At 50.8% G+C, this 27,580-nt stretch overlaps 1 protein-coding gene across 5 annotated transcripts in view; it reads right to left on the reverse strand.

Moving 5' to 3' along the window:
* Positions 1–817: 817 nt before the first annotated feature.
* The window catches only part of SIL1 (SIL1 nucleotide exchange factor), a 266,056-nt gene continuing 239,293 nt past the window's right edge, over positions 818–27,580 (reverse strand). For all 5 annotated transcript variants that reach the window (XM_027970286.3, XM_012178581.5, XM_004008844.5 and 2 more), the window contains 3 exons: positions 5,661–5,757; positions 5,067–5,231; positions 818–1,333 (listed from right to left, as the gene is read on the reverse strand). In XM_027970286.3, coding sequence (XP_027826087.1) covers positions 977–1,333; positions 5,067–5,231; positions 5,661–5,757 — 619 coding nt within the window. In that variant the 3' untranslated portion in view covers positions 818–976. The remainder of the gene's footprint in view (positions 1,334–5,066; positions 5,232–5,660; positions 5,758–27,580) is intronic.

Raw genomic sequence — 27,580 nt, forward strand, 5'->3', positions numbered from 1 at the left:
GGGGTGGCCTAAGCAGCAGGAGTGAGCCTCTGGTGCATTGGGAAAAGCTGAAAAACAAACGCACCAGAATCCAAATCAGGAAAGCCCAGAACAGGGGTTGCTGTGGCAACCTGCAGCAGGCTCCCAGACTGGCGCTAAGCCTCTCCGGGGTGGGGGCTGCGGCTTGTCAGGCTCAGCTGCCCCTGCCTCCAAGGCTGCCACCTCCGGCTCAGTGCAGAGCACATGGACACAGAAGAGAGGCAAGGGCACGGAGAGGCCCCTTTGCTCCATCAAGTGGGCCCAGCCTGGGCTCCCACTACCAGCTGTGGAGAGATTATTCCTCTTCCAGAGTGACACCTCCACCCAAAGGCCAACAGAGTGCACCAAGCGCCCCCAGTCCCACCACCCAGGACCCAGCCTCACCCATCAGCTGCCTGGGCTGACACAGCACCCCTGTGTGTGGAGATGCCCTCAAGCTTCTGCCACCAGCCTTGAAACTAACATGCAGGCACGGGACAGAGGGGGCAGAGTGCCCTCCACAGCTGGGTGAGGAGGGGCGAGCGCGAGTGCTGGACACTGGTGTGGTGCTTTCTGTGTGTCTTCTCGCGTTTAATGGCATTCCCCTTTGACAGAGGAGAAAACAGTCTCAGGGAAGCTAAGTGTCACCCCAAAGTCACAGAACCACTGGTGGGAGAGAGCTGGGTCCAGCTGGGCCTGGATCCTTTCCACAGGGCCCGTTACCAGGCGACCACCCAGCACGTCACCAGGGAACCTCAGCAGCCTGTCACCCAGTGACCACCAAAGCGCTGTGCCCAGACCACACAGACACAAGCAGACATTGGCCGTCATACCTCCATTTAATGGCCAAGCCAGCACTGCCCAGATGATGCCCAGGCCCCAGTGGGGAAGCCCCCCTCCTGCCTGGTACCCCCTGAGAAGCCCACCCAAGCTGGTGCCCCTCAGTCTCACAAGTAGCGTCCCGGTTTCAGGGGCAGCCTCATCTCAGCTCTGTCAGCAAGCTGTTGATGGAGTCCAGGAGCTCCCGGAAGTAACCCTCGTCCTCACCCTCCTGGAGCTCCAGGGCAGCCAGTGCCTGGTACTCAGCCTGCAGGGTGCCCAGTGTCCCGCGGAGCTGCGTATCCTGATGGAAGCGGTCCCGGCAGGTGGCCAGGAGGGCGCCCAGCGTCTGCAGCACCTTCTCGCGGGCGTCGTGCTCTGGCAGTGCCAGGAGGTGGGCGGTGATCTCGCACCAGCCCTGCTCCTGCAGGCTGGGCAGGAGGCGCACCTGGCGATACTGCTGCAGCTTCTCGGGGGACATGTCCCGCATCAGCTCGGCATCCTCCTCTGCAAACATCTGCCGTCCACATGGCCGGGGCGGGGGTGGGGGCACACGGGACAGAGAACAGACAGAGAGCTGTCAGCTCCGCCCTTCAGACTTGAAGGCACTTGGCTGACCCGTGCCCTCTCTGTCCACACCCTTGGGCCTCAAAGGCCCTTTGGAGGCAAGGTCAGCTGGATTCACAGCTCTACACATGCTCTCCAGCCCGTCCACATGTCCACCCATCTGTCCATCCATCCACTCATCCAAAAAAAAAAAAACTCTGCAGTGTGCCAGGTACTGGAGAAACCAAGACGGAGACAGGATCCCTGCCCTCAAGCAGTTCGGGATCTGGCGGAGCAAGTCCTCAATGTCACTATGCATTTCGTGTAGCAGGGTGGGGTGGAGGCAGACAGTCTGGGCTCAAACCCTGCTCCACCACTGACAGCTGAATGACCAAACGGCCTTGGGCCGGCACTGAGCCTCCCTAGGACTCAATGTCACCACCCCTCATGCGGACGAGATGCCGAAGCCCCTTCAGGACGGTTGGGAGGACTCAATGGGACAGTGAACACACAGCCAGTGCCTGGCACACGGAGCCCATCAACGAAGTGAGCTTTACCATCATCAAACGGTAGCTGTGCCAGCGGCAGCATCACCACCACCACCACAGACCCACTCCCTCAGAGGAGTTGGGCATGGCGTGGAGAGGAAGCCGGTGTTTCCCTGAGTCTTGAGAGGCTTGTGGAGTTGTCTGAGGGGACAAGGGTGGAGGGTTCACACACGTGGGAGGCCTGTGACAAGAGGCCTGGGCCCATCTCATGTTTGCAGCCAGGCAGGCTGTTAACGGTGGATGGGCACGAGGGCCAGGCTAGGCACAGGACACACAGAGCCCTGGGCATCCCTGGCCTCTACGCCAAGGGAAGTCTGGGCAGGAAGCTACACACATGGCCTGTGTCGGTGATGTGCAGAAACCCAGCTCCAATAGAATGTGGTGGGAACCAATCCTGGCAGGCATTCAGAGGCAGGAAGGGAACACCTTAGGCCTGACAGATTACCACCTCCCTTCATTACATAGAGTACTAACCACTGCACAGTCACAGCACGCCACCAGGAGTCTACCAGTCACTTCACCCGTCAGAGGAAGGTATGCGGAGACGGAGGAGCAGCAGTGGGCGCACTAAATGCACCCTCAGGAAGAAAGAAGGACTCGCTGCCCTAACTCCAGGGGAGAATGGGGCGTGCGCGACAGGGCAGGCAAGAAGAAAGCCCAGAAAAAGCTCAGGGCCCACAGCAGACCACCTGATGGCTCTGGGGCTCCTCAGAGCCGGCAGGGGAAGCAGGAAAGCAGAGAGGGTCAGTTTTCTGACACAGAAAAGGCTAAGAGGGACGTGGCTGTCATTTCCTAACCTACTCCCATCCCGCCACCTCCACCCGTGAAACACGCCCCAGTCCTGCCAGCTCTCTTCCCCGGGGCCCTGCTCCGCGCTGTGCCTCTCAGTCTCCTGCCTCCCGGGCCCAGCCTGCCCCCTCCAGGCCCCACCCCAAACCCTCCACACTGGGCATTTCTGACGATAAAGATGGACTCCCCTCCCTGGGACGTGCAGGTGCTGCAGGCCCTGCCCCCCGGGCGCTCGGACGCCTCCTCACTGGTGCCTTCACTCTGGCACGTGTCACACTAACCCTCCCCTAGGGCCTGTGCAGGGGTAGCTCGCACTTCCAGGCACCCTCTCACCCAGCACCAACTCCACAGTCAACCTGACTCAACCCTCAGATCTCACTCAGCAACTCCCCTGACTGCCCCAAAGAGTCAGGGCCCTGATCGTAAGCCTCCAGGGCCCACACGCTCTAGGAGGGTCTCTGGTAAATGTCTGCCTGGAAGCACCAGGAGGGCAGGGACTACGGGCCAGGCACAGCACTGGGCAGGCAGACACCCAGGCGACACTTGTGGAAGGGCCCTTCAGCTCCATGGAAGCATGAGAAGACATGGGTTCATGACCACAGGTAGGCGTCCCAGCTCTGCAGGAGCCCGGATATCAGGACACAGTTTCTTAGTAGAGGGTCTGCCCAGAGCCAAGGGACAGAAGAAGAAATGCCTGGGGTTTGGCAGACGATCGAAGGGGCAAGGACCAAGGAGTCTGACAATCTGAGAGGTGGGTCCACACTTTCCTGGGAATTCTGAAATCCAGCCACTACCTCTGCACACCAAGGATGCCCTCAAGGAGCCTGGCACCCCTCCACCCTGTCACATCTCTTCCTTTGGGAGCCCTGTACCCATCCCCCATGTATGCTCTCTGAGAAACCACAGAACAAGACACCCTGACGGCCTTAAGCGCAGAGCACGCCTGCCATCTGTTCTATCGCTCCGGCTGAAACCCCTCCACCATCTTCCTCCTGCAGACAGACGGCTAACTTCGTGCTGTTTGCAGAGAGACGCCAGGCCCTCCCTGATCCTCATGGCACCCAAAGCCTCCAGTCCGGCTCCTGGGCCAGCTGACTCAGAGAGCCTTGGTCAGACTGCCAGCGGCGGCTCCCCGGGGATGACGCAGTCACAGTGCCCTGTGCCAGGGCTGGGGGCAGCAAAGACCCCCAAGACACCAGGGGAAACTGACAGCATTCTCCCGAGAAATGCCAACCAATGCACACATCCTTCCCCAGGCTTGCTGCCCTGTTCCCAGGACATCAACTGTGCCCAGGCCTTATTAACTGGATGCGAGCACCACATGGCTGCCTGCTGTTCTGAGAAATCAGGTTTCTGCAGCTTAGAGGGGTGAAGAAAGAGAGAGGAGGAGGGGAGAGAGAGGAAGAGGGACAGCCTGAGAGATGAGAGAGGACAAGAGAGGCAGAGAGAGCGAGTGCACACAAACAAAAGCCAATAGGTGGAGAGAAAAGCAGCAAGGGACAACCCTGATCCAGCCTGAGGCCTGGGGGAGGGGTGCACAGAGCCGGGAGGTGCAGCAAGGAAGGGGTGGGCCCTCTGTCTCCAGCATGGTCGCCGCGGCTGCCCAGCCCTGCTCCACTGAGCCGAGTGGACTATGGGGAGAGTGTGGCCCCTGAGAGGCAACAGAGAAAACCCTGCCAGAGCTCTCTGCAGCAGCTGAACTAAGAAATCAGGCCTGCCTGGTTTTACCCTCTCCTTAATTAAGACACTTTCCAAGCTCACAAAGACCAAAGTGGGCTGGGCACCAAGTCTCCGTGCAGGCAGCAAGCCCCTGGGGCCCTCGATGGCAGCTAGTCTGAGTCTGGCCCAGAGCCAAAGCTCCCAAACCAGAGCAGGCACCTTCAGGTCTCCAGAATCTTTGGGTTCAGCGTTATTCTAGCCCGGCTCCTTGGTCTCCCGGCTGCTGTGGTGGCTCCAGACACAAGCTGCTCCACCCCACCTGCTCCTGGTCGCCCCCACCCTACGCTTCACCACACAGGAACTTTTCGTTCCATGGAGGGCTGATTTTGGCTGTTCAGGCCTTCGGTCATACTGACCCCGATGCCTGCACTGTTGGCCCTGACCACTGCCAGCATCCCCTCCTCCCTCCCACTCCGTGCAGCTCTCAGGCATGAGCTCAGCAGTCATCTCCCACAGAACATCCACCCTGACATCTCAGAAGTCCTGGGCTCCATCACATCCCTGCCCAGCTCCAGGATGGCACATGTGCTCAGGTCACTCCGTTATGAGGATGGAGGGATGGATGGAAAATCCTGGGGGAGGGAGAGGTCAAATGACCAGAAGCACACACAAAGCAGAGGGTGGGGTGGCCAGACCCCAGGCACTCACCTTCTCGGTGACCAGGTCATAGAGCAGGGTGACCACACGCACGGCCAGCACCTCCATGCCCTTCTCTTGGACCAGACTCCTCAGCACCTGCAGCCCCCCCAGCTTCAGGAACTGCTGCTGGGCGTAGGGGAAGTGTCGTAACAACGAGCACAGGGCAAACAGGGCCTGGGGAGAAAAAGATCCTGGTGGGTGAGGGGCCACAGTGACCAGGCCCTGCGGCGGGCACCCAGAGGGGCCCCAAGAGTCCCAGCCCAGCCCCCTTCTCTCTGGCTCCACCCACCACCCTCGGCATTAGCTGCACCCCAGGACCCAAGGCTGAGAGAGGAGAGACATCAGACACCTTCAACATCACCCAGTGGACAAATGGAGGCCCAGGGCAGGAGCTGGGGGCTGAAGCTGGGAGCTGAACCCAGGCCTCAGACACCTCACAGGCTGCCTGGCTGCTTCAGAGAGAGGCCCTTCCCGCCACGCCACCCAGGGATGACCACTCAGGCCCCCAAGGGTTATGAGTGCAGTCTGGAGAAGGACCCTCCTCGCCTTCTAGGTTTCACAGGTGTGCTGAGGTCTGAACAAGAAAAAAGGGCAGAAACACACCTTCTTCTTTGTAGTGAGAGGCTGCTCCGTGGCCAGAATGACCAGCAGTTTCTGCAGGGCTCCCCCCTCAATGGCCTCCACCTGGACCTTTGGGTTGCTGTAGGGAAGAACAAGAAACCATGATTTTGCACCTACTTACCAACCTGGGGGCACGCCCAGCCCGGTAAGGGGGCTGCTGCCACAGCAGCCATCCCTGGTGAAGAACAAAGGGGGCTTCCCCCTCTGGACAGGCTAGGACCTAGCTGGGCAAACAAAACAAAATGATGTGGGTCCACCTGGGTACAGTGGCCTACGGCACAGGCGACAGGGCCCAGGGCCCCAGGCCAGAGTCCACTCCTCATCAGCCAACAGGCTGGCGTGATCTGGGGACGGAAATCTCATTTTAAGATCCCACTACGCTAAATATGCTCCTTCAGGGTCCCTCCAACGGAAAGCCTTCCTCCACGCTCCTCGAGGCAGCCATGCCTGCTCCCCTGCTGCCTCCAGGAATCCAGGAGCATCAGGCTCTGGGGAAACTAACGGGGTGTGGAGCTGCAAGGCCTCTTCCACCCCCTCCCCTCCCGGGTGGCGCACACAGACAGAACGTGGGGAGGAAGGCAGGCAAAAAGAAAGGATCCAGGGAGCCTCTGGTCCTGGGGAGATCCTGACACAGGACCAACCCACCCAGCTGCCTCCTGCCGCGCTCTCCACTCTGTGCCTGTCCCTGCATCCCAGCACAGGGTCTGCCGTGGCGCAAGCCCCGGGCAACAGGGAGGGAGTGAGCTGACACGTGGACAACCGTAACTGCATCAACCAGCAAACGGGCAGCAATGAAACACTCAAAACCCAGGGCTGCCCCTGGAACTCCAGTCCCCGTTCTGGGCTGGAGAAAAGAGTAATGATGAGCTTCAAACAAACATTTCAGGCAAAGCCCTCCCGGATGAAAGGACAGGGGGCCTGAAGGGTGAGACCTCCCCTGGGGCAGTGTGCCAGACAGGGACATGCTGGGAACCATTTGCTTTCTAAGACTAAACTGGTGATGAATTATGGATTGAGAGCCAAGTGCAGGGACCTGCGTAGTCAGGCCCTCGAGGAAGACTGAGATGCCCTTACCAGCAGCTTATAAGGTCTTGGGAAAGGTGGCAGGCAAGTGAAAGCCTGAGACCAGCAGCAAGGAGATGGGGTAGGGGCTGGGCCCGAGGTGAGACGCAAGCACACAGAGGGCCCCGACTCTCTTCCGGGCTCTGGCCACCAAAAAGTACCCTGGAGACCCAAAAAGCACCTGTTTCTCCAAAACCCCACCTCAGCAGGGGGCCCTCACAGCATGGGGAGAATGAGGCAGGATGCTCAAGATACAGACAAATCACAGAGACGACTCCTGGTCCAAAACCCAGAGAAAGGGGAGGCGGACAAGGAGAGAGAGCAGGCGGCTCGGAGGAGAGGCCCTGGCCGGACAGTACAGTCACAGGGCCCAGTGAGTGCCTGACGGCCCACCCTCTACTCCTGCCAGGCAGCAGCCTCAAAGCTCAGTGCAGCCCAAGCACACAGGGCTGGTCTTCCTGCTGTAAAATGGGAGGAGCCTGCATCCCTCCGCATCTCCTCTGCAGAAAGGACACGAGGGTGGGTGCCGGCCTCTCCCACTACAACTTCACTCATGTCTGAAGAGCCGTCTGCAGAAGAGGGCTGGGGTCGCTGGGGAGGAAGGCTGACAGTGCCTCTCCAGACAGGCAGGTGGGCGCTGATGCTGGGAGTCTGGCACTGAGCCTCTCCCCTAGCCCCTGCTCCCACAACTTGAGACAGGCAGCTGCTTCATCAAAGGGTGAGCTAATTAGGGCTGTCTCTGCCATCGTGTGTCTGAGGAACGCTCACCCGCAACAGGCAGGGTCTAGGAAAAGAAGTCAACCACGCTGAGAAAATTCATACAAACGTCAGATGCAGTCTCCCAAGGAAGAGATGGCTAGGAGGCCCAACATCGCATCAGCTTCAGGGAACAGCACAGAGGAGCCCCGTCCCCAGTGGGTCCCCAGAGCAGCACAGACAAGCTCCTTCAAAGACAGCATGTGAAGCCTCGTTCTCGTCTATAGATTTGCTGAGAACAAGACCCAGAGAGGCAACACAGCTCAGGAGCAGAGGTGCCCCCAGGGAGGCCCAGCCTGAGTGGCCCTGGAATGCCTCCCTATCACCAGCCTGGGCAGTGCTAGGGGAGGGGAGAGACACGAAGAAGACTGGTCTCTGCCCCCCACCAGGTCTCAGCTGGTAGAAGGGGAGAGAAGACCCAAACCCCAGAGGGAACCAAAGCACAAACAGTGAAAAAACAGACTACCAGGGGCCAAGGGGAGGGCACGTACTCTGGGCAAATCCCTAGGATCCTCCAGAGGAAGAGTAAGCCAGTGGGAGTAAACAAAAAATGCCCAAAGCTAAGAAGAAACATGGCTTCCCAGTATTTCTGTCCACAGACGCCTGATGTGGGGTAGAAAGGGCCGCACAGCACTGTGCCAGGGAAGATCTAGAGGAAGGCACAGGCCAGGCAGTTAATTGCTCAGAGACGCCCTACGTGCAGAACAGATCCTCGAGGACACTCAGCTTCTTTTCTGCTGCTCAACACTGGCAAGCCAGGCTCCACACATACAAGAGACACCACACCACCATATTCCACTTATAGGCTCCAGAGCGAATAAGTGAATGGCTACGTAACTTTAGGCCCTGCCAGGTGGCTCTGAACCTACAGTCGGTGGGGCTTCAGAGAAAGAACAGGAAAGTCTGGTCTGGAAGAGCCAGCAGGGCTGCCCGAAAGAAGCGAGACTGCAGGAGACTGGGAGGTCAGGTGAGGAAGACAGTCTGTGGACCAGAAGACCAGCATGTGCTCAGGGAACAACATGAGCACGTCTAGAGAGGCTAGGAGACTGTTCAGTGGAGGCTGCCCTGAAGAATCATTGAGAACGGGGCTGAGAGGTGCAGCTGACCCCTGACACAAAGGCAGGTCAGGCTGTGACTGAGCAGGGGAGATGCAGGACCCATAACCTGCCCAGTAAGTGGAACTTGCTCCTGCTTCTCTTTCCTCGACACTTGCAAGGCAAAGTGGGGAGCTGGAAACGTGCCTGCAGGGCACACAGACACAAGAGAGGGCCCAGGAGAAGGGCCTGTGTCAGGACAGTGACCCAGGGGTGGGAGAGGACTTGGAGGGACACTCTGAGGCAGGCCAGCCCACCACTCGCAGGTCAGGCTGGCGCTGTGGTGCAGTGTGTGTCTCTCTCTGCCCAGCGTCCTTTCTCCTCACCAGGCTCTGACATCCTTTCTTCCCTTCCTCCTTTGACTGACTCTCCCACTCCCTGTGGTCCTGATGGGTAAGGGGCCTGTGGCCCAGCACTGGTTCATCATGTTGCCCCTTCACCAGGCCCTCAGTGGGCTGCTGAGGACGGGCCATTAGAGCCCTTCAGTCTTTGACCCTGGAGTCAGGACACAGAAGTTTCTTCTCCACAAGGCAGACAGTGTGCTGCAAGCCAGGGTACCTACAGCCAAGAGCAGCCAGGTTCGTCCCGGCCCCTCTAAATGGAGGGGAGCCCATCCAGAGTAGGAAAGAACAGAGCTCAAACACAGAAGTACACCTGTGAGAAAAAGGGAAAGCCTCGTGCCTACTGCCCCTTGACAGACTCACTTTCATGAGGCAATCAATCTACTCTTTCCCACCTGCAGCCGAGTCCTGAAGACCTGCATGAGTAGAGTAGGACCAGCGGCCAAATGTGGGCCTGTAGCCGAGTATGGCCTTGGCAGCCCTGGGCCTACACCTTGACCAGCTTGAATGAGAGAACCCACGTAACTCTAGGCCCTATGCCAGGGCTCAGGGCTTCAGTGGTTTCATGGACATGCCAGAGACTCCATACAAAACCCTCTGAAAACAGCCTTCTAGTGCTTTCCAGTCAAGGGGCTGAGGCAACACAGCTGGAGGGTGGAAAAGACCAGTCTCACATTTCTAGATGTCACTCAGTCCATCCATCAGGGACAGTAGAGAAGGGCTTCTCTTGAGCAGTCAGCCCTGGAAGGGCAGACACAAACCTGCTCTCAGAGAACCTCTCTCCCGAGAGCTCAGCCCTGGGCTCTGAATGCTCTCTGCTATGTTTTGGGGGAAGAAGTGCCCCAAACAACGCAGAGTGAGGTCTACAGGATGTGCAACGGGCAGGGCCCGGAGAACATTCAGCGAGAACCCTGTAAACAATGGCTGATGGCCTTAGGTGAGTCCCTTTGCTTCAGAGTCTTCACCTGAGGCAGATCTAAAACTACCTTGAGTTAAAGACAGAAAAGCCAGTGAGCACCAAAATGCTAGCCAATACACTGTGACTGGAAGACTGCAATCACAGCATGCTTGCTGTGCGCGTTCTGCGGCCAGACCATATCCTTGAGACCACAGCTTCTCCTCGGCCCAGAGGCCCCAGGCACATGTATGCTGGTCTCAGCCCCTCCCAGTCCAGACTTAGGATCTGAGCTGCAGCCACAGAGCCTGGAGGCGGGCGTGGAGGTGAGGGTGTCTTGCCGCCGGACGATGGGTGTCCTGACAACTGAGGCATTGAGTGAGTTAAAGTGCAGGGGCCTGGCGTGTCTCTCAGCGACATCAGTGGCGCTGGTGTGCTCAAAGTCAACAGAAGGATATTAAGGACGTAGCTCATCTCCCATGAGATAAATGAGAATAAACCTTGTTCAGGGCTAAGCCGGCTGGGCTGAATAAACACCATTAGCACTTGGATTACTGGGATGTTCACAATCAGCAGGCGAGTCAGCTGTCTGAGAGCAGAGGGACAGCAGCAGCTGCTCCTCAGTAAATCCTGGCGTCGGGGGAGGGGCACTGCAGAAGCGGAAGAGACTGCATTTGCAGAAACCAAACAATTTGGGTTGGGGTGACCAGTGTGGGAACCTGCCAAGGGTCAGAGGTCATGTTTTAGCTAACCAGGCTGAGCAAGTGTCAGGGGGTGTTGAGGGGGTGGTGGAGCTGATCTCAGGGTGGGCAGCCAGGCCTGGCCATGGGGGCTCAGGACAACGCTGCCCGCTTTAGAGGCAGGGAGCGCCTCCTCCCTCCCGGGCACTCAGGATGCAGCTATATAATGTTCAAGGGAATATGGCACCCTTGTTCTAAAACAGGGCTTTCAAGATGGTGAGGGCAGAGCAGTAAGTCAAGTACAGGCCCTCTACCTTGTGGGGTCCTCTGCGATGCACGGGGGCCGTGGAGCAGGCACTGCTCCCAGCGGGGGCGTGTGCCCAGAAACAGGAAATGCACAGAATCTGCTCACCCAGCATGCTCATGGGTGAATCAGAACAGTAAGGGCTAAAAAGGGAGTCTGAATCAGTGGAAAAGGAGAAAAACAGAAAGGGAGAGGACAGGAAATACGGACTGGGTTGATGGCTTCAGTGGGGGCTGAGGAAATACTAAGCTGAGACCCCTGGCGTAGAGCCTGTGTGGTCCAGAGTCACAGCCCAAACCGAGATGTGGGGCCTGTTCACAGCATGCTGGGGAAACAGAGGGTATGTGCTCTCTCATGAGTCCCTGCAATATTTCTAGGTAGGACAATCATTACTCCGTCTTAATAACAGAAGACAAAGCTGCCACTGTTCTGAAAGGCTCTCTGAGAAGATGCTGTGCAGTGGGGAGAGGGGGAAACCTCAGGTTCAATCGTTTGTGATCCTGCCTGATGACGCTGTGTATGCTCAGAGAGAGAAAGGTCCCTTCTCTGATGGCCTCAGCCTGTCTGAGCCCAAGTGAGTGGCCCTGGGTCCCCTGTGAACACAAGAACTTGTAGGATGTGTACTCCCAAAACAGGCTCATTAAGGATCTACACTAGCCTACCACCTAGGGATTAATGTGGTTAAGCAGTCATTAATCAATCAAGACATGGACAGTTATCAGCTTAGAAAAAAACCAAAAACCACATACAACTCTTCCACATGAAAATGAAGCTGCCAGGAGAAATAAAGACACTGAAGCCTGCAATGAGCTTCAAACCATGTAACTGTGGTAGGAACCACGCTGGGCCTCTTAGAAGTTCCATCTGGACATTGAAGAAGAGAAGGGAGTGTCACAGGACCCATTCAAATACAGTCCCCAAACAGATGCCAGTCTCAGAAGCCAGTGTAGGGTGCCCGCAGTCCACCACAATGACACAGCTCACAGGAGCATCTACAGAACATCTTTCCAGACACAAACACTCAGAATGATAACCTGCCCACCCTGGGAGAGAAAAAGGGGGCTCAGAGGAAAGGGTATTGAAGAATCTTCTTGACATCTGGGAGCCCACAGCGCTGCCTCACAGTCACCTGGGGCATTTCCTGCCCCAGCCTTAAATCACTGCAGTATGTGCACGCTAAGTTGCTCAGTTGTGTCTGACTCTTTGAGACCCCATGGACTGTAGCCCACCAGGCTCCTCTGTCCATGGGATTCCCCAGGCAAGAATATGGGAGTGGGTTGCCATGCGCTCCTCCAGGGGATCTCCCCCACCCAGGGATCAAACCTGCACCTCTTGTCTCCTGCACTGGCTGCTGGGCTTTTTTTTTTCTTTTTACCACTAGTGCCACCTGGGAAGTCTAAATCATTTCAGACTGGGCACTAAAAAACTACTATAGAGGGATTTCTCTGGTGGTCCAGTGGCTAAGAGTCCGTGTTCCCAGTGCAGAGGGCCTGGGTTCAATCCCCGGTCAGGAAGCTAGATTCCACAGGCCGCGTCTAAAGAGCCCATCTGCCTCAGCTAAAACCTGGTGCAGCCCAATAAATAAATAAAATTTTTTAAATACCATCGAAAACTGTACAGAAAAATAACAGAAAAGTGGCACAATGAAAAAAGACTTCCATCAAGAGTCACAAACTGGTACCATTTTACTACATTTTCTCTACATATATTTACACATTTTTCCTGAGATCTGAAGCCCCTTTACCCCAAACGTATCAAGTGTGTATTTCCTAAGAACATAACCACAGTAATCAAAATGAGGAAATTAACATGGTGCATGATCTACACATATTCAGATTTTGCCAACTGTCTCCAAAATATCCTTTATTAGGAAAATAATTTTAGTTCAAGGTCCAACCCAGCCCGTACACTATGAATCGAGAAGCATGTCTCCACATCTCCTTTAACTGTGAGGCAGCCTTCCTTGGTCTGTCTTTGTCTTCTTTCCTGACGGTGACAGTTTGGAAGTGCACAGGCCAGTTGTAGAATGTCCCTCAGCCTGAAGCTGATATGTTTTCCTGGTTAGACTGAGCTAGTGCGTGTTGGCAGGAGTGACACGAAAGCAACGTCTTATGTTTCTCAGCCCCTCATATAAGGCAGCACGTGACGTCATTCAGGCTCAAGAGTGGCTGAGTTCACTTTGATTACTTGATCATGGTGGTACCTGCCAGCTTTCTCCACTGTAAAGATACTACTTGTCCCTTCGAAACTGACATGTATTTTGCAGGGAGATTCCTTGAGATATGAAGACAATCTGTTCCTCATCAAACTTTTATCCGTTAGTTCTGGAGTTCACTAATGATTTTTATTTAAAATAATTAATCCTCTGCCCCAAGGCCATCTGTTCCTAATATCTGAGGCCATATTCAAGCTTTTGGTAGTAGTATCACAAAACTGACTCACACTGGGCCTGCCGAGGTCGAATCCCTGAAGGCTGTTCCTATCACCCTCTGATGAGGCAAGGGTTCCCCAACACGGCCCTGAATACAAGCAGAGCAGGTAAAAAGCCAGTTATAAATGGTATGGGTGGACTGACACCATATATTTGTTCCTGCATGGTAAGATTTAAAAAAATACAAAACAATGAATGTGGGTTATTTATAAAATTAAAAATTTAGTAACAGCCAAATTTAAAATGTCACTTTGCTATGTGTTTGGACAAACACTTCTGAAATGCAGGTTCCCTCTTTGTCTACAACATTGAGTCTTAACTTCTAGGCTGGTAAATTTTTCTAAAAAAGACATCAGAGTTAGGAGGCAGCATGGGAGTCTTCTGGGGTGCTGACAAAGTTCCATTTCTTGACTCAGGTGGTAGTTACACGGGTATATTCACTTTTAAAAAGTCATCAAGTGATATACATAAGATGAATGTACTATTTTAGAAGGAAGAGAAGGAGGAAGGAAGGGATATGAAGCTTTATATCAGTCTATTTTCATGGAACCCACACTAACTCCAAGAGATCATCTCTCTTTAGAAATGCTCATAAATGAGGTCTCAAAACTTGCCTTGTTATTCTGAAAAGCGAAACAGCTACCATGTCTGCTCACTCCTCTCTCAGTGATGCTTAAACATCCATATGTGCACAGTCTCATGATGATATCCATGAGCTTTCATTTGATTTTTCAGACCTTAATTAATTTTAAGAAGCCAGTGGCTCTTCTCCCTCCTTCCTCAAGTTCTCTTAACCATGTTTGCTTTACTCTTTCTGGCAGGAGGGCCATTCTCCTTTAAAGAGAAGTGAAGACGTAAAACAGGATGGCAATGAGCCTGGCTGGGCAGGCGGCCCAGCGTGCTCCCTGTCATTTCTTACTCCGAACCCCAACTGCTCAGGCAGGCCTGGGCTCTCAGCACCTCAGTCATGACAGTGCTCTCGGAGAGCTACACCTTTTGTTCTCTGTTTGTTCTTGGTTAGAGGCTCCTTTATCATCTTTTAGACAAAGCTCAACACTAACAACTCCCCAAGTGGCCTTATTGGTCTGAATAGGTGTCTCCTCTCTGTTCCTTGCAGTAATCACTTGGACTGTACTAAGCCCATTTCATTGTTCAGACTATGAGTCATCCTTCCCTTCAAAGCCCTTGCCCAGACATATCTGCTTTTCCCTGGACCTTCTAAAATCTGCTTTCCCTCAAACTCAGAGTTCTGTATTTCCCTTGGTTTCTCTGAACATGGCCACTTTCTACTAAAGTTTCCAACACCTTCACTTCACCAAACAAATCATTCGTGACACTCAGAAAACCATTTCAATGAAGCCCTTTTCCTTAACCTTCTGAGGGATAAAACTATTAGAAAAGTGAGTTAAGAAATAAAGCAATTAAAAATTGATGAGATTCATGTTTTTTTGCAGAAGGAGGTTTTCCCAAGGGTCCAGATATATAAAGACCCATAGCACCACACCAACCTGCTTCTGCACCAAGTTTTATTATCTCAATGCAAAAACCCTCTCCTACACTAAGGGTGAATAGCTGACATCCCAGCATGGTTTTGGTGATCTAGGAGCCAGCGATCGGGACTTTCGTCTTATCAAAAAGCCCAAACTCAAAAAGCAAATACTGAGTGAAAGCTGCTCTGGAGTCAGAGAGACCCAAGTGCAAGTTCTAGTTCCAGCATTTTCAAGCTGTGTGGCTGCAACATGTTAATAAACCTCTTCAGACCTCAGTTTCTTCATCTATAAAATAGGAATTAATAATATTTATCTCATGAGATTGCTGTGGGTATGAAGTGTGATAATATATAAAGAGATTAGCACACTTCCTGGCACATACCAAGCATTCAAATAACAGTTTTAATCATAATATATTGTACTTTAATGAAAATTACTGTTCTTACCTTTCTGCTAAGAAAGGCAAAGTGCCTGGGTTTTCAGGCTTCTCAGAAGTGGGAGGGGCTACCTGCGGTACAGGACAAAGAAGAAGGTAATACCTCCACTGAGGAGCCTTGGATTCTCATTCCCAGCTCCTCTGGCTAGACAGACAAGGCCAGTACAGGAAGAATTCATTGGGGAGAAGTGTAATTAACAAGCTAGAGGGAGAGACAGGGAGGAAGGATCAAAGAAGCTAATTAGAACTGGCTAAAGGGAGGCCCTGCTTATTTAACTTATATGCAGAGTACATCATGAGAAACGCTGGACTGGAAGAAGCACAAGCTGGAATCAAGATTGCCGGGAGAAATATCAACGACCTCAGATATGCAGATGACACCACCCTTATGGCAGAAAGTGAAGAACAACTAAAGAGCCTCTTGATGAAAATGAAAGAGGAGAGTGAAAAACTTGGCTTAAAACTCAACATTCAGAAAACTAAGATCATGGCATCCAGTCCCATCACTTCATGGCAAACAGATGGGGAAAACAGTCGCTGACTTTATTTTTTGGGCTCCAAAATCACTGAAGATGGTGATTGCAGCCATGAAATTAAAAGATGCTTACTCCTTGGAAGGAAAGTTATGACCAGCCTAGACAGCATATTAAAAAGCAGAGACATTACTTTGTCAACAAAGGTCTGTCTAGTCAAGGCTATGGTTTTCCAATAGTCATGTATGGATGTGAAAGTTGGACTATAAAAAAAAGCTGAGCGCCGAAGAATTGATGCTTTTGAACTGTGGTGTTGGAGAAGACTCTTGAGAATCCCTTAGACTGCACAGAGATCCAACCAGTCCATTCTAAAGGAAATCAGTCCTGGGTGTTCATTGGAAGGACTGATGTTGAAGCTGAAACTCCAATACTTTGGCCATCTGATGTGAAGAGCTGACTCATTTGAAAAGACCCTGATGCTGGGAAAGATTGAGGGCAGGAGGAGAAGGGGACGACAGAGGATGAGATGGCTGGATGGCATCACCAACTCAATGGACATGGGTTTGGGTGGACTCTGGGAGTTGGTGATGGACAGGGAGGCCTGGCATTTTGTGGTTCATGGGGTTGCAAAGAGTTGAACACAACTGAGCGACTGAACTGAACTGAAAGGGAGGCCACAGAGTAGGGAACATGAAAGAGAGAGAGCTAAAGGGAAATTATCTGCGGCCTTATAGATATTCAACAAATGTCTCCCATAACTGTCTCAGTCTGAGAGAAGCAAGGTGGGATCAACAAAGTTAAACAGAATGAAATTTAGGCTTAATCATATGGGAAGTTTTCACAGTGAGACTTATCAAGTCTATCAGAGAACCCAGAGTGGGTGTGAGATGGGTCTATAACAGCTCCCCTAAGTGCTAAAGGCTGACAAGAGCAAACAAGTTGGTCTGGCACCGTATGAGCACCCCAGAAGGACCACTGGCCATCCTTGTTCCAAGGTGCAGGCAATACACCTTCTCAACAGGCCTTTAGTGGCTCGGGAGGAACTTTCTTACTCACTTAAATTCCGCTCTCAAGAGTTCTGAGACATGTGCTGGGAAATCACTCACCTTCCCTCCCAACCGCCTCATCTCCTCAATCAGAGCCAATGGAATTAAGCAAAGCCTATCTTGCTTTTGCCACACAACTGCAGAAATGTTTATGAATGAGCCATCTCTCGATAGTAAAAGGAAAGGCAACGATCGTGGGATGGTCTATAGCAGAAAATGACAACACTGAAATGCTTCACTTCCAGGATTTGGAAGTCGTATAGACTACAAATCTCTCTGCTGTGCAACATACATAACAAGTCCCCAAAATATCCTTTGTTTGCTGAGGTTCTGCTTAGATATTTAAGGTTTCTGACAGTTTAAATATGGTGAACAATATGGTGAACCACCCAAATATTTTGCATTATTGGTATTTGGAAAGATCTTTGTGAACAATTAGTTCCAGCTCCAAGAGGCAAGAACAGCCTCAAGAGAGGCAAGGCTCCTCCCGGCTTTCCATGGAGGCGGATCAACATGGCCTCCTGGTCCAGCTCTATCTCATACAGCCAATCTCATGGCTCGAGCGACTGTGGGACCATGTGCCCCAGCCACTTCTATCCACTTTCTCCTCTGTAACAGAGGAAGAAACCGGATGGAGTGGGTCTGCAGACTCCCTGGCCAGGCTCAAGGCTCACCAGGGCTCCTCCAGGTTAAGAAAGACACAGAGCTTCCCTGATGCAGGAACAAAGCTGGGAGGACTAGTCTTGCCCAAAGCCTTTGTGCCTGTTTGACCAGATACTGAAATGGGAACCTAAAAGAAAAGTAAAGACTTCCCATTCTGTGGAGATCTTTAAACACTGGAGAACAGCCCCAATTACTCAGAGCTTCCAGAGACAGAATGATGGATGGTTTCGTTTGTGAGCATGCTATCTGTCTGAGGCTCTTTGTCCAGTCAGCTGGTCGACAAATCTTGACTGAGCCCAGAGTGCACAGGGTCCTCAGCTAAGCATCTTGGGGCCAAAGGAAGAATGAAAATAGTTCCTGCCCCTAATTAGACAAAATTAACAGCCGACAGAAACATGCAGAGAGGGACTCTATTAGACAAGTAACTATGCAAGAGGGGGCTTCAATATTAGGTGTACTGTAATCTGAAAAATGGAGGGCTTGACCAGGAAGATACCCTAGAATGACCTCAGCAAGAGCAAAAGCCTCAGCTCGGAGGAGAAAGGCTAAAAGTCTGTATGTATTTATTACCCAATGAATTCAGATAAAAATCTACTTTCTTTGTTTCCTTCAAAGAAAATGTTAAGAATCACCTTCCACAGACCCTTTAAACTCTTTTACTAATAAGTCATTAAAAAGGCCTTCTGTTAGAAGCATTCTAATGACAACAAAAAAGTTACACTCATAAAATAGTTAATGTCAAAATGTAAATGGTTTGTTTAAGATTCAGCAATTGTTGCTGAATCAAACACAGAATCTCTATGGCTTGGGAAATAGCAAGGGAAACAAAAGGCTTGACAATTTAGTGCTCATTAAAGCCTGTCTGGCTGAATTTTAGATTGCAACTTAAAGGAAAAAAAACATTAAACCAGTTCAAGTGTGAACTGACATATGCACAGCAGTCTTCAGCTGCCTGCAAATGGGGCAAGGACACAATCTGGAATGTGACTTTTACACACCAAGGGTGTGGGTGAGTATGATCCCACATCCAGGGTACAGGGGTAGAGTCAGAGATGAGCAGAACCCCAGAAAAAAAGCACTGGGACAAGAGCCCAGACTCCCACTGGGCTTGAGTTCATTCACCATGGTGGAGAAGCTCAAGCCCAGTTAGCTCTTTCCTGCAGGAAGGCTAAGGGGCTTAAGGACAGCCAAGTGCTAGGCTGGGGATCATTTTTGCTTGGGAGAAGTGGGAAAGCCTAAGTTTTTCCTCTCTTCCTGGCCTGGCATGTCAGCCACAGTGGGACTCCTATCTCAATAAATCTAATTGACTTTGTGACCCTTACTGGCCTCAACTCTGGTCTTAGAAATAGTTCTTTTTGGTATGTTTGTGGGGTGCTGAGCAGAACCTTCGTCTAAATTCTCCTGCTCACTGGGCAATAAAAGTGCTTAAAATCTTACCATCTGGGGTTTGTTTCTTTGCGTCTTAAAGGTCCTCTATTAAAATGCCACTGTCCCAATCACGTGCAAGTAGGGTGACCACATAATTTATTGTCCAAACTGGGACATTTTTAAGAGTGGAAAGAAGCACTAGCAATTACTGCACTGGGAAAAGAGGCATAAACAGAACATATGGTCACCCTCTGTATAAGGTTTTGTGTTAAATTCTATGAGTATACAAAGGTGAATTAAAAAAAACAACCTTCCATTGTCCTGGACACTAAGCTGAGGAGCAAAGAATACCGAGAACAGAACAAGGCTAGGTACCTACAGGAGAGCGACACTGACAACCCAGAGGGAAACATCATGGTAGAATATAAGGAGGTAACTTCACGAAACTTTATAAAAACCATGGGCTCTGGAGCCCATGATCTGAACTGGAACCTTGGACCTCCTTTCTGCTGCTGCTGCTGCTAAGTCGCTTCAGTTGTGTCCGACTCTGTGCGACCCCACAGACGGCAGCCCACCAGGCTCCCCTGTCCCTGGGATTCTCCAGGCAAGAACACTGGAGTGGGTTGCCATTTCCTTCTCCAATGCATGAAAGTGAAAAGTGAAAGGGAAGTCGCTCAGTCATGTCTGACTCTTAGCGACCCCATGGACCGCAGCCCACCAGGCTCCTCCATCCACGGGATTTTCCAGGGAAGGATCTCCTTTCTGCTTAACTGTAATTAAACTACCTTTGCCCAAACTTCTTTATCTGTAAAGTAAGGATTGTTTCATTGGAAGGATTAAACAAGGTATCCAACGTAACAGTGCCTGGCACATACTATTCGACAGGTTGAATACTATTAGCATCATCAGGACCAGCCCTCTACTTAAAGACTGCCCCAGCAGAAGGTGGAGAGAGGAGTCAGGAAGACAGAAAACACTGCAAGGGCAGACTGGGCTTTTTTCCTTATAAACTAATACTCCAGGGCTGAGCTTCAACTGCAGCAGCTCCTGAAGAGTACTGATGACTTTGCGTTCCTGGTCTCAGACTCCACACACAGCTATCGCTCCACCCCAACTCCAAGAGGCACATGCCATCCACTGTTCCCTCAGAGCAGACCACAGAGAGGAGGCCCTCTCCAAACTGAGTGAGCTCCGTCCTGACTGCCTGAGATAATGCCATCTACTGAGTAGTGGTGCATTCTCCTAGGCCTCTGTGACAGCAGAAATGCAAAAGATAAGGGCAGCCCCTCATAGTCATTAGGAGAATAGATTCTGGGGTTCTAACACTTAACAAGAATTAAATGCTTTTCAAATATTAAGTCACATAATTGTCACTATAACTCTATGGGGCAAACATTATTATTACCCCCATTTTACAAATTAATAAGCTGAGTCAGGGAAAGTTAAGTAGCTTTTTTCTCAAGGTCACATAGCTAATAAGTGGCTGAGGCCTGAAAGCTCAAGAACAGGAGCCAAGAGACATGGATTCCACTGGGGCTACACCACACACTATCAAAAAGTCCTGAACTTATATGAACTTTACTTCTATTATTTGTCAAGAAGCTGAGTTACTTAACCAAGGGGTCTGGTTTTCAGGATCAAACAATGCAGGGTGACTGAAAGCACTGTAAAAGTATTTAAGACATTATGCTGCCATTGCCAACATCTGCTATCATTTAGTCCTGGAGAGCTGGACAGTTTGGAGAAGGAATCTGGCCCCTCACTATTCTCCCGTCCATAGGACCCTGGACACTCTGGCTCAAAGTAAAGCAGGAATTATACTAATGCCATGATTTTTAAAGTGTGGTCTCTGGACCAGCAGTACCAGCATCACCTGGGAACAAGGGTAAGGTAAAAATTCTCAGGCCCCAACCCAAACTTTGTGAATCAGAAACTTTGGGGATGGGGGCTGGAAATCTGTATTTTAACAAGTCTTCCTAGTGCTAATGCCTGATTACATCTCAGAACAACTACGCTGGAATGTCCCTGGAGAGATGACAGGCTGGGCTCTATCCAGCCCTGGCCAGGGGAAGCTTGCTTCAGGGGCCTGTGGCAGAGCCCAGCTTCTGCAAGAAGACCCAGGCCCCAAGGGCCACTGCCAAGAAGATGAAAAGCTCCCAATAAAACCCAGACCTACATGGCCACACTGATCAAAATACAATAAAGAAGAAAGTGAGAAATCTGACAAAAGGAAAACACAGCTTCGGTGGGGGACAAAATACAACAATCTTCCGTGGGAGATGAGAAGCATAAAAGGCATGTTAGATGTTCAAAGAACCAAATGTCGAAACGACAAAAAATATGAGAACAAAGACAAAGTGCGGACATCAATACCACATGGGCCTCGTCTAATGACGGCAGAGCAGGAGACCCCAGTCCCCCAGATGCAGCCTGCTCTTCCCCACCCCCAACATGACAGTCCATATCAACAGTCTTGAAGAAAAATAATACCAGCAATTAGTCACTGAATCTTGCTTGCTGGAATGAAGAAAAGCAGAGGCTCTGGTGAGAAAAGCTTGGCTAAGAAGGCCATGCAGACTGGGGGCGGTAGCAAGATCATTAAGGGAGAAGGCCTGTGGGGTGTTCCTGGCAGTCTTTGATGCCTGCCAAGTCTTAACCTGGAAGGGAAAACGGAGGGCCTGGCCATGAGGCTATAATGAGCTCCAAACCGGGCCTGCATCCAGAAGGCCTTTTATATGGGCTTGGGCCAGAGGTGGGGGGTGGGGAGGCCTCAACCACTGTAGCAGGCCCAGCCCTGGGCTGTGGGTTCCTTGGAGGATGAGGCAGTAGAACGCAGAGCCTCTGACCCAAGTGTCTCCACACAGAAAGCCTATCTGGCCACACACATGTGCCCCCAAGGAATTAGTGACACACCCTCAGCGTTTCCATTCAGGAACCCGCTGAAAACGAGTCCATGTGAAAACAAAAACTGACTTCCTCCCACAATGAATTTCTCAGCTCAAATGTGCAACAATCACCACTGCCTCTGCCTGGAGTGTCCTCCCCCAAACACTCCCCATCCCTGCCCCCAGCTTCATCAGGCTAGTACTTATTCCTCCAGGTCTCTCTCCAACCGTTTCCTCAGAGAAGCCTTCAGTGACCACCTCCCACACAGGGCCCCTGCTATGCATTCCTGGGACCCCTTCACTCAACAGACTTGGTCAAAGTCTACCTCCCTACTAAATCGTCACCACCCTCAAGGACATGGACTATGCCTTGCTGCCTATTCACCTGTAACCTCACTCTCTAGATGGTCTAGCCCAATGGCCGGTACTCAATGAGCAGCAGCTGCCTAAAAGGATAAGGCTGGCTTGGTGTCATTCCCCTGCTGGGACACTGAGGCCTGGGTGGTCTGGCCCTATAACTAGGTATGTAGATGGGTTGGACACACGACCTCCTTCCCATTATGAGCAGCTTACCCATGGCAAGGGCTCACACAAGGCAGACCCCAGTTAATATTCTCAATTTTTGCCTTCTCTTCCCTTCCTCCTCCAGTTTGACTCTTAAATCAACTCCCTGTGTGTCCCTATCACCATGCTTTCCCAACTGCTTGAGAAAAGGGACACAGCAAAGGTGTTCAATGACCCCTGGCATACCCTTTCTGGGAGTATCCATATTTGTCCCCAAAGAGAGGTAATGGATGTATTTAAAAAATCAAGACATTAATTCCCAACAGTATTCAAATTTTTTAGGCAGCAGGAAAAGAATTTAAAAAAAAAAAAAAAAAACAGAAACAATCTGGGAGCCAGGATCTTCCACATGGTTCCTGAAATCAGTCTCCAGTAGGTAACTTCCACTTCTGCTGTGTCTGAGATCAGTCCTGACTCGCTCCCTTTTTTTTAATACAAATTTATTTATTTTAATTGGAGGCTAATTACTTTACAATATTGTATTGGTTTTGCCATACATCAACATGAATCCATCACGGGTGTACACGTGTTCCCCATCCTGAACCCCCCTCCCTCCTCCCTCCCCGTACCATCCCTCTGGGTCATCCCAGTGCACCAGCCCTGAGCATCCTGTATCCTACATCGAACCTGGACTGGTGATTCATTTCTTATATGATATTACACGTTTCAATGCCATTTTCCCAAATCATCCCACTCTCTCCCTCTCCCACAGAGTCCAAAAGACTGTTCTATACATCCATGTCTCTTTTGCTGTCTCACATACAGGGTTATCATTACCATCTTTCTAAATTCCATATATATGCGTTAGTATACTGTATTGGTGTTTTTCTTTCTGGCTTACTTCACTCTGTATAATAGGCTCCAATTTCATCCACCTCATTAGAACTGATTCAAATGTATTCTTTTTAATGGCTGAGTAATACTCCATTGTGTATATGTACCACAGCTTTCTTATCCATTCATTTGCTGATGGACATCTAGGTTGCTTCCATGTCCTGGCTATTATATATAAACAGTGCTGCGATGAACATTGGTGTCTCTTTCAGTTCTGGTTTCCTCGGTGTGTATGCCCAGCAGAGGGATTGCTGGGTCATAAGGCAGCTTACTCTTAATGCCAGGCACCAGTTGCCAGCCATGGTGGGGCAGTCACAGACATGTCCACAGGTGGGCATTGTCACCTCCTTCCTGGTCAACCTTACCTGGCTGACCTTGACAACAGCACTCGGGCTAAAGATCAGGGACTTAGGCTACAACTTCTTCTTTCTTTCTTGGCACCCTAATGCCAATCCAGCCTTCCAAACCGAAGTCAGGTCAGCATGGCCTTGCAGGTGGCTCCTTGGCCATGCTCCTCCCTCTGAACTACTCCAAACTCCACCAATCTCTGCTTCACCTAAGAGCCACCCACAGGTCGGTTCTGCTGGGGCCCTAACAGACTGACGAGCTGGGGATCCACTGAGACGGTGGCACAGAGCCATACAGGGGAGCATGAACACTGGAAGAGGGCAAGGTCAAGTTAACAAATATCATACAATGAGAAAGAATTGCGTGAACTGCAGTGGCATAACGTAGCATAACAGATGGATAATTAGATTTATTCTAAGAGCTGTAAAAGTAAGTAATTAAATAAAAATATGGAACAATGAATCTGCCACAGAGAGACACCTAACAGCCTCACAAGGGCCGCGCAGCTGGCACAAGCAGCCTGGGAAAGAAGCAGTGGGCAAGGAACCTCTAACACTGCCCTGATGTTTTAGGGACAATAAATTCAGCACCAGCTCAAGCTGGGCACCAGAGGACAGCCCAATTTCAGAGGGACATAATCAGATTTGCAGCCTCAAGCAGCACTGTGCCATGGAATATGGTTCCCTCTCTACATATGGAAGACAGGAGCCTGTGGTAGACTGATCAACTCCCCATCACTGGCATGTTTGGCAAGGCCCCTGCAAAGCAAGACTGACAGTTTGTATTTATCTCTGCAGAAGCAGAGGAAGGAGATGAGAAATACATGCATGGATGACAAGATTAACTGACGCCAAGAGGCAGGCTGGGAGACCCAGGCTCAGGTCTCCACCCTTCTCCCACAGGTTGGCAGCAGATGGAGAGGGTGCTGCTATTCAGGGAAGAAACAGGAAGTAAGCACCCAAAGTGTATGAAGCAAGTTTTCTGTATGGGGTCCCAGCCATGAAGCAGCTTCCCTGGACATGATATTGCCTATTTGGAAGCAGAGATCAGTTGAAATCTGTTTTCTATTAGTCAGGACTCTTTTTGAGGGATCAAAACTGAATTAAGAGTCATCTAAGATAAAAACTTAGTTTGTTGGGACCCACCATGAAGAATGATGATGAAAGTAAAAGGACAACTGGGTCCAGGGGCTCAAGGAGCATGCCAGGCCCTCCCTCAGGCTACATCTCTGGGCTCTGCCTTCTCTCTAGATGAAGCTGCATTCTCCATGGAAAGATGAGTCTGACAGCCACTGGCTGCCCCCAAATGCATTAATCCCAGCATAAAGAATTCTCCCTCTCAAGTGGGATAGAATTCCAGGGCAGGACTTTGATTGGTCCTGCCTGTGTCACATGCCAACCCCTCAGTCACTGCACAGACGGAAGAGGCACTACAAACGTCCAGTCCAGGTTATATGACAAGCCCTAAATGGGAACAGAAGAGGTGGGTCACAAAGACTAACAGCCTTATTCCCAGAGGAAAGAAGGTGGTTTCCAAAGAAGGAAGATAGAAGAATGTTTTGAGAGACCAAAAACAATAAAAATCAAGAGCCTTCACAGCTCACCATACTGTTTCATACCACCTCAAGCCATAATGGTTGGTGGCGTAGTTGCTAAGTCATGTCCAACTTTTGCGACCCAATGGACTGTAGCCTGCTAGGCTCCTCTGCCTGTGGGATTCAAGCCATAATATTGGATAGTAATTGGCTGTTTGGAGCTAGATTGGGAGTCAGGCCAGGTATGTAAGAGTCTGGTTACATAGGTTACATGCTCCAAATGGCTTGCTGTTTGTCCCCTTTTTGTGGGTGGGGGCTGGGGAGGGAGGGGTACCCTCTCCACAGCTGTACCCTGTGGCATGTAGGGTCTTAGTTCCCTAACGAGGGATCAAACCCTTGCCCTCTGCAGTGGAACTGCCGAGCTTTAACCACTGGACTGCCAGGGAAGCCCTTTAACAGTGGTCCATCTTTACAGATCTGTCCCCACGGCCCAAGCACAAGACCATGTGGACACCAAGCAGCCTCATACTTAGGAAACTCACACAGTGTTAAAGCATAAAGTCTTCAGACAACCAACTCCTTGGAGGTTTCCTTTACCCACTAACTCAAACCTTCCCATAGCACCCACCAACCATGGAGAATATGACCCCCAAAACCTGGACACTTCAGCTCAGCATATTTGATAAGGAGCTAAGAATAGGTATGCGCTCCCTCCAGAACCACTGCCATTCATACCAATGGCTCCACAGAGTGGCTCTCCATTCCAGGATATTTCTACCTCCTGGAGAAGAAAGCAGGTATTTTAGGTACAAAAAGGGAAAACCCACCACACCCTCATTGACACAAAAGCCACCACTTGCTCAGCATCTAGCACAAAGTGCTTGCATTGGGGTTCTCCCCTTAAGCAGGAATAGAGTCCCTGGTATTCCTCATCTCCAGAGACCAACACACACTCCTCTAACTCCCTCATCTGGCCCCAGCCAATAGCCTAAGTCATCTCTCAGGCTAATTATCAAAGTTAATTATCCCCTTCTCAAGGGACTCTGGGAACTCCTATCTCCTTCAGCCTAAACAAGTCATACCCTTCCTCCAAAAGCCCAGAAGGGCTATGTCAGGGTCCCTGGGGAGAGGTAAGACAAATTCAGGAGGTCTTTTTGCTCTAAGGCCAGCTGGAGACAGGATATCACAGGGACCTTCAGGAGCCAGATCCAGCAGAGGTATCTCTAGGTTTCATTCAGCTCCCAAGTTCTGCACATTCTTGAGCCATTCCAACAACTTCACTACTGACCTGGAGCCTGCCCTAAGCAGTGATGCTGGCCAACACGTGTCTACCAAGTTCTTTCTGCCACTAAGGTCTTCTCAGGAAATGGAAATGCAGGAAAATGGAGCTCAGCTTCCACGTGGAGCAGCTAAGTGCTCTGGCTATGCCTGGTACTCTGGAGCCACGTTTGAAGGTTTGGCCTAATGCAGCCATGCTGGGCTCAGATGTAAGAACCTCCAGCCAGGCTGAAAAGCAGCTTGCCTGCAGATGGGACCTATGGCTCAGGGCTCTTTGAGCTGGCTCTGCTCCTGCTTCACACACATCACAATTTACTGCTGCTGTTGAGAGCCCCAAAGACAAAAAAGCTCCTGCCTCCACTCTGCCCCTGCTCCTCCTAAACACACGCTGGAACCAACCACCAGTCAAGACCTGGCGTGAACCTCAGTAACTATGAACACCAAACTGAGCTCAAACAACTTTTCCTAAGCCACAAACTAAATGAAAGTTTTTGTTTTTTTAACTCAAGAGAAATAGTTCAAATACCAACTAACCTTTCTCCTCCCTTCAAAAGTACTGATCTTGGACAAACCACATATCAAAATAGTATCTGGATCAAGAGTTTAATCCTCCATCTCAGAAGCAAAAAGGAGTCTAGATGGATAAATTTAAGGTAACCCCGGGTCTGGCGGATGGGGAAATGGTTCCTGGGTCCTTAGGGAAGGAGACAGTGGCGATAATAAGAGCAGGAGCGAGGATGGCAACCTTGGGACTGAGGCGCTGTGACGACGAGCAGAGGAGCGCTGGTTAAGTCCCGGTGACCTCACTCTAAGTGAGCCTGGGCCGCGGAGTTCATGAATAATGCCTCACTGGCCACCTGGCTGAAGGGCTCTGAACAAATTGTTGTGTCCAACCCCAAAACTCAAGCCAACTACAGGCTACAAACCACAACAATTCAAAGAACTCATACCAGAAAACCCAATAGCAACTTCTTACATCTTTTGATTTCACTCTACCTTTTAATTAGAAAATGATATAAGCTCATGGTAAATTAAAAAAAAAAAAGATTCATAACAGCATAGAAGATGCAAAATAGAAAAGTTCCTCTATCTCAAAACCTCATTCCTCTTACCCTCAGAGATAAAAGCTGATTTTTATATTATGTATTTATGTGCACTGTAAATTTGTAAATAAAGCTTTGTTTACTTTTTATACGAAGGGATCATTTCAATGTAGAGCCCCTACTTTACAGAAAGGCTTGGCTCCTTGAGTTTCCTAAGGCAGTCCCCTGATGCCAAACAGAAGGGAAGAGGGTGGCCAACCATATTTTAAGGGACTCCAGGAATATTTAACATTTCAGAGTCAGGAATTGCCTGGCAGTCCAGTGGTTAGGACTCTGTACTTCCACTGCAGGCAACCTGAGTTCGATCCCTGATCAGG

Source organism: Ovis aries, chromosome 5 (genome assembly GCF_016772045.2).
Source record: "Ovis aries strain OAR_USU_Benz2616 breed Rambouillet chromosome 5, ARS-UI_Ramb_v3.0, whole genome shotgun sequence".
Classification (NCBI taxonomy): domain Eukaryota; kingdom Metazoa; phylum Chordata; class Mammalia; order Artiodactyla; family Bovidae; genus Ovis; species Ovis aries.